The sequence below is a fragment of the Diplotaxodon limnothrissa genome, linkage group LG14, assembly GCF_057381915.1.
Source record: "Diplotaxodon limnothrissa isolate DT_005_m linkage group LG14, D_limnothrissa_male_GT1.1, whole genome shotgun sequence".
Taxonomy (NCBI): Eukaryota; Metazoa; Chordata; class Actinopteri; order Cichliformes; family Cichlidae; genus Diplotaxodon; species Diplotaxodon limnothrissa.
This window is the reverse complement of record NC_140609.1, coordinates 19,209,882-19,224,005: the sequence shown is the minus strand read 5'-3', so window position 1 is coordinate 19,224,005 and position 14,124 is coordinate 19,209,882. Positions and strand designations below refer to the sequence as shown.

Sequence of the window (14,124 nt, the reverse complement as noted above, 5' to 3'; positions counted from 1 at the left end):
GAAGTGCGTCAGGTTACAACGTCTAAAGAAAAGTTACAATGAATTGGAGAAAAGCATACCTTTGAATAGAGGGATTTGTGTGTCCGATAAGCACCGATCTGTAGTATGTGTGTGAAGTTCAAGCTTATGCGTCTACAATACGCGCACGCAGTTCTACTCCGGTGACGTCAGAGGCTTTCTGCTGCATCCCTCCAATGAGATCATTTAGTGAGCGAGGCTTCACAGATGCCCTAACAGGAAATTAACTTATCAACTTTATCTTTACACATTAAAAGCTTTAACGATAGTAGTGAGTTTAAGAGTTCCAGTTCGGTTTCAGATATGTCTGTAATGGTATGTTTACGCATTATATTTTATGCTAAAGTGTAGCTTTTACATTTACAGCCTTTGCTCACGTTTACTTATTAGAACTTGTGTTTTGATAAACTTATTATTCTCTGATGTTTTGTGTTTGTTACATGTCTTTTTTATTGTAAAGCTTTAATGTGACTTGTCCTGTTAATAAAGAATGAAGGAATAAGCCGCATGGTAGTTCTTCAGTTATCAGTGTAATTTGATACTGTACTCCTGTATACCATTATTCATTTTCTTGAACTGAAGCTATAGATCTTTACTCAGAAGGACTGAGTTAAACCAAAGAACAAATTCTTAATCTTCCAAGCACCAATTTTAATTTTTAATTTTCAGTTCAAGGCACAAATGGAAATACAAATAAAATAGTTTGATTAAGTTCAAAAAGCATTTAGAACAATTGCAACAAAATAAAAATGAAACATGAACAATAAATATAACAGCGGAGACATCATTCAGTACAATTTAATTCAGTTTTGTTTATATAGCTCCAAATCACAACAGTAGTTGCCTCGTGCTGCCCTCACACCACGTAACAATGTGAAGCTTGACAGCCAGCAAACACAACAGAAGAGATCTCCACAAGGCTTGCTTTTCTTGACTTTGAAGAGCTTTTTAAACCCTTTCCTTTCTTAAGGCTTCTCCTCGTTTTTCTAACTGAAATGTACAGAAAATTAAACATAAATTGCTTGCTAATATACACATCTTAATCACAAAGACGAACGTTTCCCAAGGCACAAGCGTGTAGGGCACATTAAGCGTGTACATTAGTGTGCACATTAGTGTGCTTTCTCTCTTATTTCTGAGTGGAGGGAGCAGGACAAAAGACACGCTATGGAAGAGAGCCAGAGATTAATAATAACTGATGATTAAGTGCAGAATTATGTATAAACACACAGTCAGTGAAAAACGTGAATGAAGAAGACACAACACTGAATCAAAAGGCATTTGGCATAACTAGCTCTTTGAGAAAACTCTCAGAGTCCCAGAGCTTCTTTCTTCACGCTGGAACCCAACAGGATATTTCCAGCGTCCACACACTCTGACTCACATGGTGCTAAGAACACAAAACACAAGGATTAAAGAATGAATTTGCAAGAATAGCTCACTTTAACTTTGTGTCATGGATATGCAGCATTTTCTGTTATTATCGTGTTACTACCATTCTGAGCACGGAGCCATGAGGCAGCCTTCATAGCCAGAAGCTCCCACTCGTCCTTTGCATCCATCTTGAAAGCATGAAGCCAGATCAGAGCCAGAACGGTGGCCCACACTTCATTGCTGCCCTAATTCCCCAATAAAAGACAAATAAAACAGGGAGCACAAACACACACACACACACACACCGAGCCTGAGAGCAATTGACTTTATTCAGTACAATAAACAAGCCATGCACACTTATTTTGTGTGTTTTGCCAGAGGCTTCTCTCTCCTGCAGTGTTATTGCTGTTATCCTGGGGTATTTCTGAAGGTATTTGATAGAGCATCATCTCCTGCAATACTCTGTTTAGACCAGATGTGTCTAATTTTACATCGTAGGCCACGTTCAGCCCACTTTGATCTTAAGTGGGTCGGACCACTGAAACTAAAGTTGTTACATATTTAACCGTTTTTCTACATAATGAAGAAAAACCTGCTGTAACATAGAAGGAAACCTGTCAGTACGACTCTTTGAACTTAAATTATAGTAAATAAATGTGTAAAATTCTCTAGACTGTCCAGTTTTTGTTAGTCACAAAAAAACCAAACAAATTTCTATAGATGAAAGTGAAAAATTAACTTCTCGGTCATTTAATTGTTTATTGCTTAATTACTTTGTGTAGTATGAATGACCATAAGGGAGATTTTAAATCAGAAGGAAAAGATGCAAAACTTATGAAAAGGTTTAAAAGTCCAAAATTGATGCTTGTGCTTGTTAGTGGTGAGCAGCAGTTTAAACAGGTTCAGAAATATAAATGGCTTCCAGTGTCATATTCAGGTCTGTGAGACTAATTTAGACACACAGACACTGAGCCATGGCTCTGGAGGAAATCCACACATTTCTGCATCTCTGTCATTTGAAGGCATTTTGTATATAGTTTATTTTAGGTAATATTCTACACTGAACTGTAATTTTAGTCTTTTTCAAGGAAGCAATTTTTCATTCAGTGACCCCTGTGGTACTTGGAATGAGAAGCCTGGGTCCCTTCAATTACAACCAACCCTGCCCCCATGAAACCCAGGGCTTTCCGGCTCTTATATGAACACCAGGCAATACATGGCACAGAGAACGGGCAACAACAGAAAGTAATGGAGTTAAAACAGCAACAGGCAGCCAGTTACATGTGAATGTAGGTACACCAAGACAAATTAATGCTTCTACACACATAATCTCAACAAACTACCTTTACATAAAAGGGTTCTGATCTTAGTTTTTACAATTGTGATAACATAACTAATGTAACATAAGGCAAATACCTTCACGGACACCTCTTATGAGGGAAATACTTTTTGCCAGTTTTTACTACAGCTGACTTCATTTTCATCTTTTGGGTTATGTTATGTTTAATATTTGTAATTTCTTTCTATATTTTGTACCATAAAATTTGATTAACATGCATATCATCACTTTTTGTAATGACTGAAACTGACAAAAACCCACCTTTTCAGGCTTTGACTTTTTCACCTCCTTGCTGGTCTTTCCCAGTGCAGTAGCCAGAGCTGGATCAAGCAGCCAGCAGCCAGACGCCTCCTGGAGGGAGACTAACTGTAGCAAAGGGTCTCTGGATAGGTGCTCATGCACAGCAGCTGGGAAAAAAAAAAGTACAAAGATGAAATAATAACTGAACATCAAGTGTCCAGTCATGGCCTTTCTATCTAATTTAAAAAATAAATATTATACAGTAAATTTACAGTAAGGCACTTTTTGCTCCTTTTTTTGTGGTACCAAACTGCGCTCACTTCTTCCCATGTAAAGTTTTGCAGTGCAGTGTTATGGTAAGATGAGTCTGATGTGGCAACAACAATGAAGAATTTATTGGGTGCCCTGATATTCTGTAAATGATGGAAACTAAAAGATTTATGTGTCTACTTTTAACCAACATTACCTTCGTAAACAAACATATGTGAAGCAGCATAATGCTTGGCAGGCATCTTATGAGAGTTCCAAAAGACAGGTAGTTTCTTCTTCATGTGAGGAAATAGCCCTTTTTTGCTGTGAGACTTTGTTGGTTCATAGCAATGAGCTGCTGAGAGATTAGAGAGACCGCAACTCAGTAAAGCTCAAGTCATTATTATAAAAAACACACACACACTACAGTCCAACTGGGTGATCTGGTAATTCATTACTTTCATATGACTAACACTGAGATTAAGTTTATTCCTTCCTGATAAATAGAAATCCACATCCATCCAGTGCAGTGATGGTCATCTAAACAAAGTAAAGCTGCTCCAATTCCACTGGCTGTGGAAGCCCTGACTAAACAAATGTGCAACAAATGCAATGGCATCTCTCTTACAGTTTTTGCCCGTTGCCTGAACACATTTTGCAAAACTTTGCTCATTGTGCCAAAACCCTAAACACAAGTAAACATGACACAACACTGGGAAATATACCATTCACATCTGCACCAAATTGAAACTCTACTCTCAAAACCTAAACTCTGCTATCAAAACCTAACATTCCTTTGTCAAAATGTAACTCTGTTGACAAAATGACACATACTTGCATCATATGCAAACACTTACAGAGCAGGAGGAACACACTAGTCTACTTTATATAAAGCACTGCAGTCTTTGATTTCCATTGTTCATTCAGAAGGCATATTTTCAGGAGACACATTTGCAAACAACCAAAAAAGCAAATAGACCTACTCAATATTGTACATTGCAGTACCATGAATTCAGATAAAGCAAAAAAAACAAAAACAAAAAAAAAACCATAATACAGTAATAGAAAAAACACTATACTGTAAACAAAAAATCATGACAATTGTGCATACGTGGGCTCATGGATCCCGCCGTCTGTTGGGGTCTGGCCACAGGACCTCATCAACATCGCAAGCAATGTCTTCTCCCGCTAGGCACTGGGGAAAATATCCTCTTCCATGTCAAAACCATCCATGGATTGCTGTCACCTGAATGTCGCCGCATTGCTCAGGTCGAATCCAGCTTCATCAATGAAAATGTATTCATGAGGCTGTGCAGCTCCATCCATGGCCATGATCCTCTGAAAAAAAGGGGAACATGTCACTGTACTACAGTGCTACACATACAGCACCCTCACCCCATCACACAGGTACCTGTGTAGCTCTCAGAATAGATCCATGTGGTACTGATATGGTACATATTCAGCTGCTACTGGACTTCACCAATACTCTATTGTAAATGTAAGGGACAGTTACACGTACCCGTACATATTCAGCTCGAAGTCCTTTGACCCTGTCACTGTTCCTCTCGAATGGGACTCTGTAGAGCTGCTTCATGGTGATGCTGAGTTTACCCAAGATGCGTCTGATGGTGGTGATGCTCACATGGTTTATGTTGCTGAACACTCGCCTGTCTGCAAGTATTTTCCGTCGTAGCTGGTGGAGACGGATGGCATTGTCTGCCCTCACTAGGTCCACAACAGCAAGTTCCTGCTGTTGTGTGAACAGGCGTTGGCGTCCTCCCCCAGAAGGTCTTCGAGTCATTCTAGAGAAATACAACCACATATTGTCATCGGTTTGCTTATTTTTCTTACAGTACTTCACTGTATATACTGTATCATCCACTGTACAACACTGTACTTCAATATAAGTAATCATGGTATGTTTCACAGAAACTACCACTTTGGCTGCAAAAGGAGCATTAGCACCCCGTACACTTGATATGGTAATGTGATATACTGTAGAACAGTGCTATAAAACCATCTGAGTAGAGCAGAAGGTATGGAGGTGAAGACATACCTGTTTTCTAGTCGGAATGTTCGTATTACAGATGCCACTGTGAAGCGGCTTAGATGTGGGTGGACTCTCTGCCCAGCTTCCCTCATAGTCAGGCCGTGGTTGATGACATGGTCCACCAAAGTTGCTCTTATATCATCAGAAATATGGGTCCGTGCATGGCCTCTTTGACCTCCTCCTCCTCTTCCTCTTGCTCTCCCTCCATCCATGCTTGCAAAGTTCTTGAAATGGCTAAACTGAGGGCTTTTTGTGGTTGGCTAATTGGTGTTCAGTTTTGCAAGTAAGTGCCTTCAGGTGTATATTTGAGTGGTTGCAATTACCCGATGTGTTTTGTATTTTGGATACATGTGTTTTCCAAATGGCACCCTGAAATTTAATTTTTGAACGAAGTGTCTTATGTATGAAATAGAGTGTAGTATGCAGGACCATGTGTGTTGCATAAAGGAGTAAGTGTGTTGCATAATTGCAACCAGAGTGCAAAGCAGCACTTTTGTTTAAGGTATGGGTACATGTGTTTGAGGTATGGTAACAAAAGCTTCAAGTTGTGTTACTTTAGTCTAAGCATGAGTTTATAGTGTTCAAGCAACGAGCAAAAACTGTAAATGTAGGACAATGAAAACTCTTCAACTGCTATATGTCAGGAACTGGTTCATATGTTTTTTGTTGCTTTAGACAGCAGCCTACCCAAATAGCAAGCAGGTCTGGCCCAGATCTGGTATCAAGCCGGCACTTCTGACTGACTGGTGTCATGGCAGCTATAAAAGAATTAGTCCATTCTCTGAACAGAGTTTCGTCATGTTACTTTTGCGCTATTATGTTCCGGCACATGTTGTTATTACATGGCTTGATTAAAGTACACATAAGGCTGACATAAGGCACAGGACCACCAGTGTGCCTGCAACTGACCTTGTTCTGGCCCATGTGTGGGCCATCTCTGGCAAACCAGATCTGGACCACCAAAGGGCCGTCATTCTTTGCGGTATGTGGGCCATGTGTAAGCACATTGTGTGGGCCAGATCCAGGCCATACCAATTTTGCTAAGTGGGTATGCTTATAATTACAAAACACAAAATATTAAAAAAAACAAACAAACAAAAGAAGACATTTTTCCTTACCTAATCCCTTGAATGCTGAGAACGCAAAAAAAGAACAAGAAAAAAGAAAGAAAGGTGAAAACACGTTAGTAAAAAGAATTTTCAAACCTTTTGGCTGTTGTGCTTCATACATGACTCACCACAAACAATTGGCTGTATTGGTCTCCAATCAGCTTGCTAGCTACTGCATTCCAGAAACACTGTCCAAGGTGTAGCCCAACCCATTTCAGTTAGTATGTTTAATTATTTTATTTTAAAAAATATTATTTTTTAAGACCATTGTTGGTTTTAGTCTAGTTTAAACCAAACCAGTCCACTGGATTTAGCTACATTTTGGACAGTGTTTTTTGGAATACAGTAGCTAGCGAGCCAACCAGAATTTTTGCATCCAAGACTGTGATTGGTTGGTTTTGTGGCACATTTACAACGGTGTACAGAAAGAGTTGAGCGTGCAGGAAGCAGAGGTGTTGAAAGCATGATCGTCACACTGAGAGCAGGACGGTAGATGTCTATGAGCACACAGAGCAGAGATCTGAGCAGGAGAAAATGCCAACAACTGAGCGAGAGGGGCTGTTATTGTGTGTGTATATAGATATTAGCAAACACTGAAATACATTTAGCAGCAATGAATTTTGTTCGCTCAAATTAAGCTTTTCTTCATTCAAAATAATTTTCTCCTGAAAAAGCAACATTTGTACTTACAAGAATAATATACATACACTCAGAACAGAGGCACAAAAATAATGCCATAGATTTTATAACTAAAATAACATAACATAACTCCTACATAACTCATACACACCAAAAGTTGCTGGCTGACAATATTATAACGATTTGCAGAATCCTCTGGGTCAAAACTACTGTAAGATGACGTAAAGACTCCATCAACACTTAAAAGTATTAGGGAACAAATTTATTGGGTAACCAATGCTTTTTTACATGCATCCCTCTCTCTCATACTGCTGTCTGATCAGTACCTACATTATTTTTACCATCTTGTTGCTAATCATTCTTTTCATTTGGGTCTGACCTTCTCTTAAACCAAACATTTTACTGGTTTTATTCATGCTCAACCATCTTTGCTTCAGAGCTGTGGCTGACTTTTAGCTTTGCTTTTGGCAAAAACTCACAGGGTGTCGGAACATTTCTGCACACAAGAGGTCCTTGAATCACTTCGCTGTTGTCTTTGTTGACAGCAATGAAGGCAGTGAAAGAACTGCTCACTCCTGTTTGGACACTGAGATGCACCACCTTCTCCTTCACACCTCCAACTTGCTGTCCTCTGTGCTCTCTCTCCTCCATCTCCAGGGAGCGAATCAGAGTTCGAGCACCCAACCTGTGGACTGTTAATCTGCAGATAAGAAGGAACACACCAAGAGATGGGTGACTTAAGTGTTTCTTTGTTTTTTTTACCATTGTATTTTTTAAAGGTTATATAGAGTTGGAGTCAAACTCCCCAAAAATCACATCAGATACCATGATTGAAAACAAATGCTCATACCTAGAAGTAATCAAAATCCAAATGACACATGAGCACTTTCTTCAGGTTTTAAACCTGCTGATAGCGCTGATATTAGAGTTTGGATTGTTACAATATTTGTGATTAAGACTAAAAGAATTTATAATTAATATCTCAATGAGCAAATTCCACTGATTCATTCTCACTGATAGTGAGAAAGAAGTGTCTCCTCCTGTGTGAGTGGTTAGTAATTACAGCAAACAAGAGAATGTTATCTTTTTTACTTTATTTAAAAGGTTTGTGGATAAGCTCAGCATGCGGAGTAGAAGTTATGAAGAGACTCAGAAGTACCACTGCAGGACTTGGTTGTGCATTATCAACAAAAAGTTTAATTTGAGCCTGAGAGGGTTAATATCCTATTGCATTCAATCACTTCTGAGTAAAAAGAAGTCATAAAATATGTATGTGGGGTAATCAGGTTGTTAGTTTTTAACTGTTGCAAATCGGCAACGCCTGCCTTGAGAAGGTTAATTACTCATGTCGACTCTTAGTCACCAAGATTATGCAATAAGAAGTAAATGTCAGTGGTTGACCTATTTAAATACTTTATTTCAGATGTGAACACAACATATTTCAGTCCATATTCATTGTAATCTACTGCTATTTTCAACCCAATATATCTAAAGTCATGAACCAATGAAAAGTACTGAGTTTCTTAAACTCTGTTTTACCCAGTGTCCTCTGCAGGTCTGAGACTGAAGTGCAGCTGGTTCTCAGAGGGATGACCTGCCAGGCTGTACTTCACCGTCACACAGCCCTCTGCTGCCTCTGAACTCTGACACAGAATCACAGGGTCAGAAGTCATGAAATAGTTAAACAACAACATGAGAGGCTGCTGCTCCTACCTGTCCACTGAGCTGGGAATAAATCAGTGACCTCTGACCCTGGAAAAGTGCTGTGATTGGTGGAGAGAGGACAGTGACAGACACTTCCTTTGGTAAATCCCATGTGACTGAGATGTCGACCACAGTCGGCTGCAGAGCAAATCGCAGCGACTGCATCGCCTGAAAAATAATGAAAAACTCTCCAAATATATACAAACAGTTGGAACAGACATTTTACTCATTGCAGGTCTGATCACAAATATGGATCTGCTGGATCTGCTGCTGCTGCAATGTTTAACTTGACTTTTAATTGTGTTTAATGTCTTACTTTTGCTTGCATCCTGTCAGTCCCTGTGATGAACTGAGCGTGACCTCCTCCTTCTTTGGCCATCCCATTGATGAGAGCAGAGCTGGCCCCTTCCCCAATCCCAAAAGAGAAACACCTGCAATACAACAATTTTCTACATAGAGGACATGTTGGACATTTTGGGAATTGTGTAGACGTACTTGTGTTTTTGTGGTTTCACCTGTGAGAATCTGAGTTCTTCTTCACCAGATCTATCACTTCTTTGGTGTTCCTCACCTCTCCATCAGTAAAGACAAACAGCTAGACAGGAGAGTTGGCACATAAGGACATAACATCAGACCCAGAAACACACAGCTTGTTCTGAGAGCTGAGTTAGGTTCAGAAACACAAATGTTTTTGTGGTAGTGTGCAACGAACAATGTACAGTTAGTATGAACTCCAAACTAAAGAACAAAGCTGTTACATGAACAACGATTATATTCACAGGGTTAAAATATGTGATATATTAAAAGTTAGATTGTACACTAATGCCAATGCTGAGAAACATTTGTAGAGCGTGTGTGGTCCAAGTTTTGTCCAATGTTTTTATGAAACTGAATCTGCTCTATGTAGATACATCCCTATAAAGCATCTTCATGGTGATATAAAAAAAGCTAAAATATCCTAAATCATTATATTTTAAGATGAAGTTGTTCTAAGGCTAAAGCAAGGCAAGCAGAAAGTAAAATTAAGTTCAAAGGAAATTTCCAGGAGATTAATGCAAAGCAGTTTTTGTGTGTGTGTGTGTGTGTGTGTGTGTGTGTGTGTGTGTGTGTGTGTGTGTGTGTGCGCATATGGGTTCTTACTATCTTGGTGGGGACCAAAGTCTGAAATTTACTGTACTGGTGGGGACCAAAATCCAGGTCCCCACGTTGTTGGAGGCATTTTTCACACTTAAATTGTGGTTTTAGTGTTTTAGGGTTACAATTGGTTTATGGTTAATGGTTAAGTTTAGGGAAAGCATTATGTTATTGGGATGTCCCCACGAGGACAGCAAACCAGAAGAGCATGTGAGTGTGTGTTACCTGTCGAGGCTGATTGGGAATGCAGGGCTGGTTGTAAATATGTTTTAGGGGCTCCAGGATCTCTGTTTCTCCAAGATTAGCCTCCATCTGCTCAACTGTATTTAGAGCCTCCTCCATGGTCTGCTGGCTGTACTCCACACTCTTACTGCCATCACACAGACACCAATACAAACATGCATGTATTTCATGTCAAGGACAAAAGGACCTTTGTTGGGCTGGGAGAGACTCACGGGAAGATGTGTTCATATCTGGACCCAAAACTGTAAATGTTGAAACAGCAGCCCTTTGGTAAGCTCTTCAACAGGAGCAGCAGAGTATCCTTAAGGGAACATGGATAAGATGGTGAAGCCACTGTGTGAGAGGAACAACATGAAACTTTTTATGAGTTTATGACTAAATATATTATGAATACCTTGGCACTGCGGATGCGAGTATTACTCATACTTCCAGATCGATCCATTAAGAACACAAACTCTCCACATGAAGACATCGCAGACTGGGGGAACTCAGGGTACAGACTCACCATCACCACTGGATCACCCATCAGAGAGCCTGAAAAATAAAAAATGGGAGAAATTGTTTTTTGTTTATGCCAACAAATTGAACTTCCAAGCAGCAGTAGATAAGCAATTTTTTTTTTACATTTTCAAACCAACTACTATCATTTCCACTCACCCGGCTCAGCAGAGGCCTGTCCTGCCTCCACCACAGCAGTGGGCTGGTGAGCATCTTTGTAATAAATCAGCAGTTCAACATCTCTGTCAAACTTGTGTCCTGCAGCCAGCTTAACCTGCACACCACAAACACATTCATATTTAATTCTCAGTTATAAGTAACAACCACACACAGCAGAAACAGCAGCACTCTACCTACCGTGGCCTGGGTTTGATCAGTGTTGAGGTCCTGGAGAGGGTCCAGGGAACAGTTGGACTCTACTTTAGAGATTGGACGAGGAGAGGACACTCGGGCAGAGAAAGACAGACTGTAGGGCACTAACCCCACACTCGAAAGACCCCCTATGAGCAAGTTCCTTGGCAACAATGAGAGGGAAAAGCTCCCTATTTACAGGAAGAAACGTCCAGCAGAACCAGGTTGAGGGAGGGCCAGCCATTTGCCAAGACCGGTTGAGGGTGAGAGGAGTAAAACAGGACAAAGACATGCCATGGAAGAGAACTTGAATTAAATGCAGAGGTATGTGTAAACGTATAGTGAGTGAAAAAACACTCAGTGAAGAAAAACACTTAATGCTTCATTGGAACCTTGACCTATTGCAGTGTAACTAAGGCAGTGGTTCCCAAACTTTTTTTGCTAGGCCCCCCTTTGTTTTACAAGAGAACTGTTCGCGCCCCCCCCCCCCGCACAAACACATCCTCCAACCACACACACCCATATTTTGCTCCATTGCGGTTTATTTCACATCTCAAACATTTAGTAAACAATTAAGCAAATACAAGTAATCTGCAATAAATGACAGGTAGTAAGAGAGTAACTACTAACTCTTTTACGCTACGTCCGTACCTACACAGGTATTTTTGAAAACGCAGCTGTTTCGTCCACACGTAAACGACGTTTTTGAATCACCGATAACTGAGATTTTTTAAAACTCCTTTTTTGCATTTACACGTGGACGAGGAATACAGAGTTTGCCACGCAACAACAACGGTATGCGGCTTTCTTCACGTCACACTGTGCGCCACGTTATTGTTTACATGAGATGAATTGCAGATAGACACAAAATACTGTTAATCTGACTATCTGCAGGTTTTACACGCTTACATACACACACGCAGTTACTGTTCCTCCATTTACAAAGGCGTCACGGTGTGTGTGTAGTTTTTTTTTCCCTCTGTAATAATATTCAACATTGCTATCAATACATTTTTCAAAAAATGCCTCTCTGTGCAAAATGGGTTTAAAAACATAAACAACTGTGGGATACTGTTTGTCCGTGATTTGAACCGGGGGAACAAATCGTAGCAGGAGGAAGTAATGAAGTAATTACTGAAGTTAACTCAGAAAGATCAATTGAAGAAAAAGATTAAATAAATACCACTGGTACTGAAAGTAACTCTACACATTGTTAAGTCAGTGAGATGATTATGAGTATGTTTTTCCTCTAGTAGTTAAAATTGTATTTGTGAAGACGTTCATGAATTCATTACTATTTAACGTTAAAGGAATGGTTGGCTCAGCAGAGCTCTGACTTTTTGTCAGCTTGACTACAGTGCTAAGATAAGATACAATAAGATAACCTTTATTAGTCCAACCTGTGGGAAATTTGTTTTGTTACAGCAGAAAGTGGACAGTGCAAAGTTACATAGTAAAAATTAGAAAAACACTGGAAAAGGATAAGAATAAGATACTGTACACAATTGTAGACAATGTAATAGAATAAAATGAATAAAATGCTGCAGAGAAACCTAGGGTTGCTCTTATTTCCTTCAATCAGTGATGAATAGTAACCTTCTAGCTTTACTGAAGGCTTTTTTATAAAGCAAAAAACTATTTTTTAAGCTAAATGATGATCTTCTTAATTAGTGAGACACTGTTTCTAGCTTACTTTATCTGCTTTAAGGTGCACATTTGCGAGTTATACCAGGGAGTCAAGTACTTCTGATTTGAGGTGTTCTCTTTCAGAGGAGCCACAGTAACCCCTGTGTTTAAATTGTGGCTAGAAATGACACAAAGAGCAAAGAAACTGCAGTTATAGTAATGGTGGAAGGGCAATCAAATAATTTTGTATGTTTGAAAGACAGAATAAATGCAGAATGAGAAAGAAAGAATGACATAGCCTAACACAGCACAGATACTCCGTAACCCCAAAGTCCATCCCCTAATCATGTTATAGATTCTGGACTTGAAAATAAAGTGTTGAGAAAGACAGTTGCTTTCAATGTTTATGTTTCCATGTTACGCTTAATTCTTTTCAAGTTTATCTTTTATGTCTACATAACAAATTCAAAAATATTTTATTTATGGAGGAAGAGAGACGGAGAGAGAGAAAGAGGTTGGAAATTCCTCCACCACCATAGTTGCAGTTATGAAACCTTTTTCTATGCAGAGGTGTGAGTTTGAGGCTTTCTGTTAGTGTCAACGTTTTTTCCTACCCCGAGGCTGGTATCGAGGGTTGAGCACAGCAGGCAGACAGAACCTCAGACCATCATCAGCCTGCACAGCCAGCTCAGTCACGTACTCCAACCTGATGGAGGCGCGCTCTCCTGGAGGCAGACTGCCCACACTCAGAGAGAATATATCTGGACTCTGATCACTCTCCTCCAATAGGAAGGCCTGCTGACCCGAGCTCAGAGCATCATCATACTCCTCACGAGCCTGAAGGACAGGTGACACATGTCAGTGACATTCACTGTGTTTATAAGTAAGATTAAAAATAACAATAATCAGGTTATATTTACTGTCCAGCTCACCTTCTGTTTCTCCTTCACCTCAGCTACAATCTGTGTCTGTCCGATCTTAGCACTGAAATGACAGACAGCAGCGTCTCCAGGCAGAGGGAAGACAAAAACAGCCTCTAATGGTTTGTCCTCCTTATTCTTATAGTTCAGAATGGAGACCACTGTAGCCACATGGTCCCTCACCTCCAGCTCCACCTCAATGCTCTTCAGAGGAACTAACAGACAAGCATAATTCCAGCAGTCACACTTCATAGTAGCATTTATTTTTTAAAGTCAAAATTAGATTGTTCTCCTGCCGAGTAATCTGTCCATGTAACTCTACTAATTTTTGATGATAAAGAGAAAATTCATTTTAATGTTTATCAGATTTTTACCTGGTTTGTTCTGGGCAGTTAGCAGACCACATGATGTCATCATTGTACCTGTATAAGAGACAAACACCACAGACAGAATCTCGCAATGAAACATTTAAGTTTACATAGTATATATAGTATATTTCATTTATCAGCTTTTTCTGGAGTCTGTCTCTTCTGCACAGAATCAAAGCAAACTTTCACATCAACAAACAGAAAAAGGTTTTTCTACCAGCTCAGAAAATGGTTTGTTTGAGAGAAATGAGTCACGAGGTTC

At 39.7% G+C, this 14,124-nt stretch overlaps 1 protein-coding gene across 1 annotated transcript; it reads right to left on the bottom strand.

The window, feature by feature from the left end:
- Positions 1 to 1,328: 1,328 nt before the first annotated feature.
- Positions 1,329 to 13,911, bottom strand: LOC146618730 (von Willebrand factor A domain-containing protein 5A-like). Its single transcript, XM_085371375.1, has 18 exons — positions 13,869 to 13,911; positions 13,507 to 13,709; positions 13,189 to 13,411; positions 10,955 to 11,139; positions 10,757 to 10,871; positions 10,494 to 10,633; positions 10,312 to 10,400; positions 10,082 to 10,226; positions 9,238 to 9,317; positions 9,039 to 9,153; positions 8,732 to 8,890; positions 8,558 to 8,661; positions 7,498 to 7,718; positions 6,389 to 6,403; positions 3,438 to 3,578; positions 2,993 to 3,138; positions 1,514 to 1,637; positions 1,329 to 1,408 (listed from the first exon to the last, which is right to left on the bottom strand). The coding sequence occupies exons 1-18, from the start codon at positions 13,909 to 13,911 to the stop codon at positions 1,329 to 1,331; spliced, it is 2,328 nt and encodes a 775-aa protein (XP_085227501.1).
- Between the last annotated feature and the right edge of the window lie 213 nt (positions 13,912 to 14,124).

What these genes read in the sequence shown, in the direction of transcription:
- LOC146618730 (XM_085371375.1), bottom strand. Translation starts at nt 13,911, where the DNA reads ATGATGACATCATGTGGTCTGCTAACTGCCCAGAACAAACCAG. An exon ending in AGACCTGCAGAGGACACTGG is followed by an intron (nt 7,719 to 8,557) that starts GTAAAACAGAGT and finishes TCTTATCTGCAG; the next exon opens with ATTAACAGTCCACAGGTTGG. An exon ending in ACATATGTTTGTTTACGAAG is followed by an intron (nt 3,139 to 3,437) that starts GTAATGTTGGTT and finishes TTTTTTTCCCAG; the next exon opens with CTGCTGTGCATGAGCACCTA.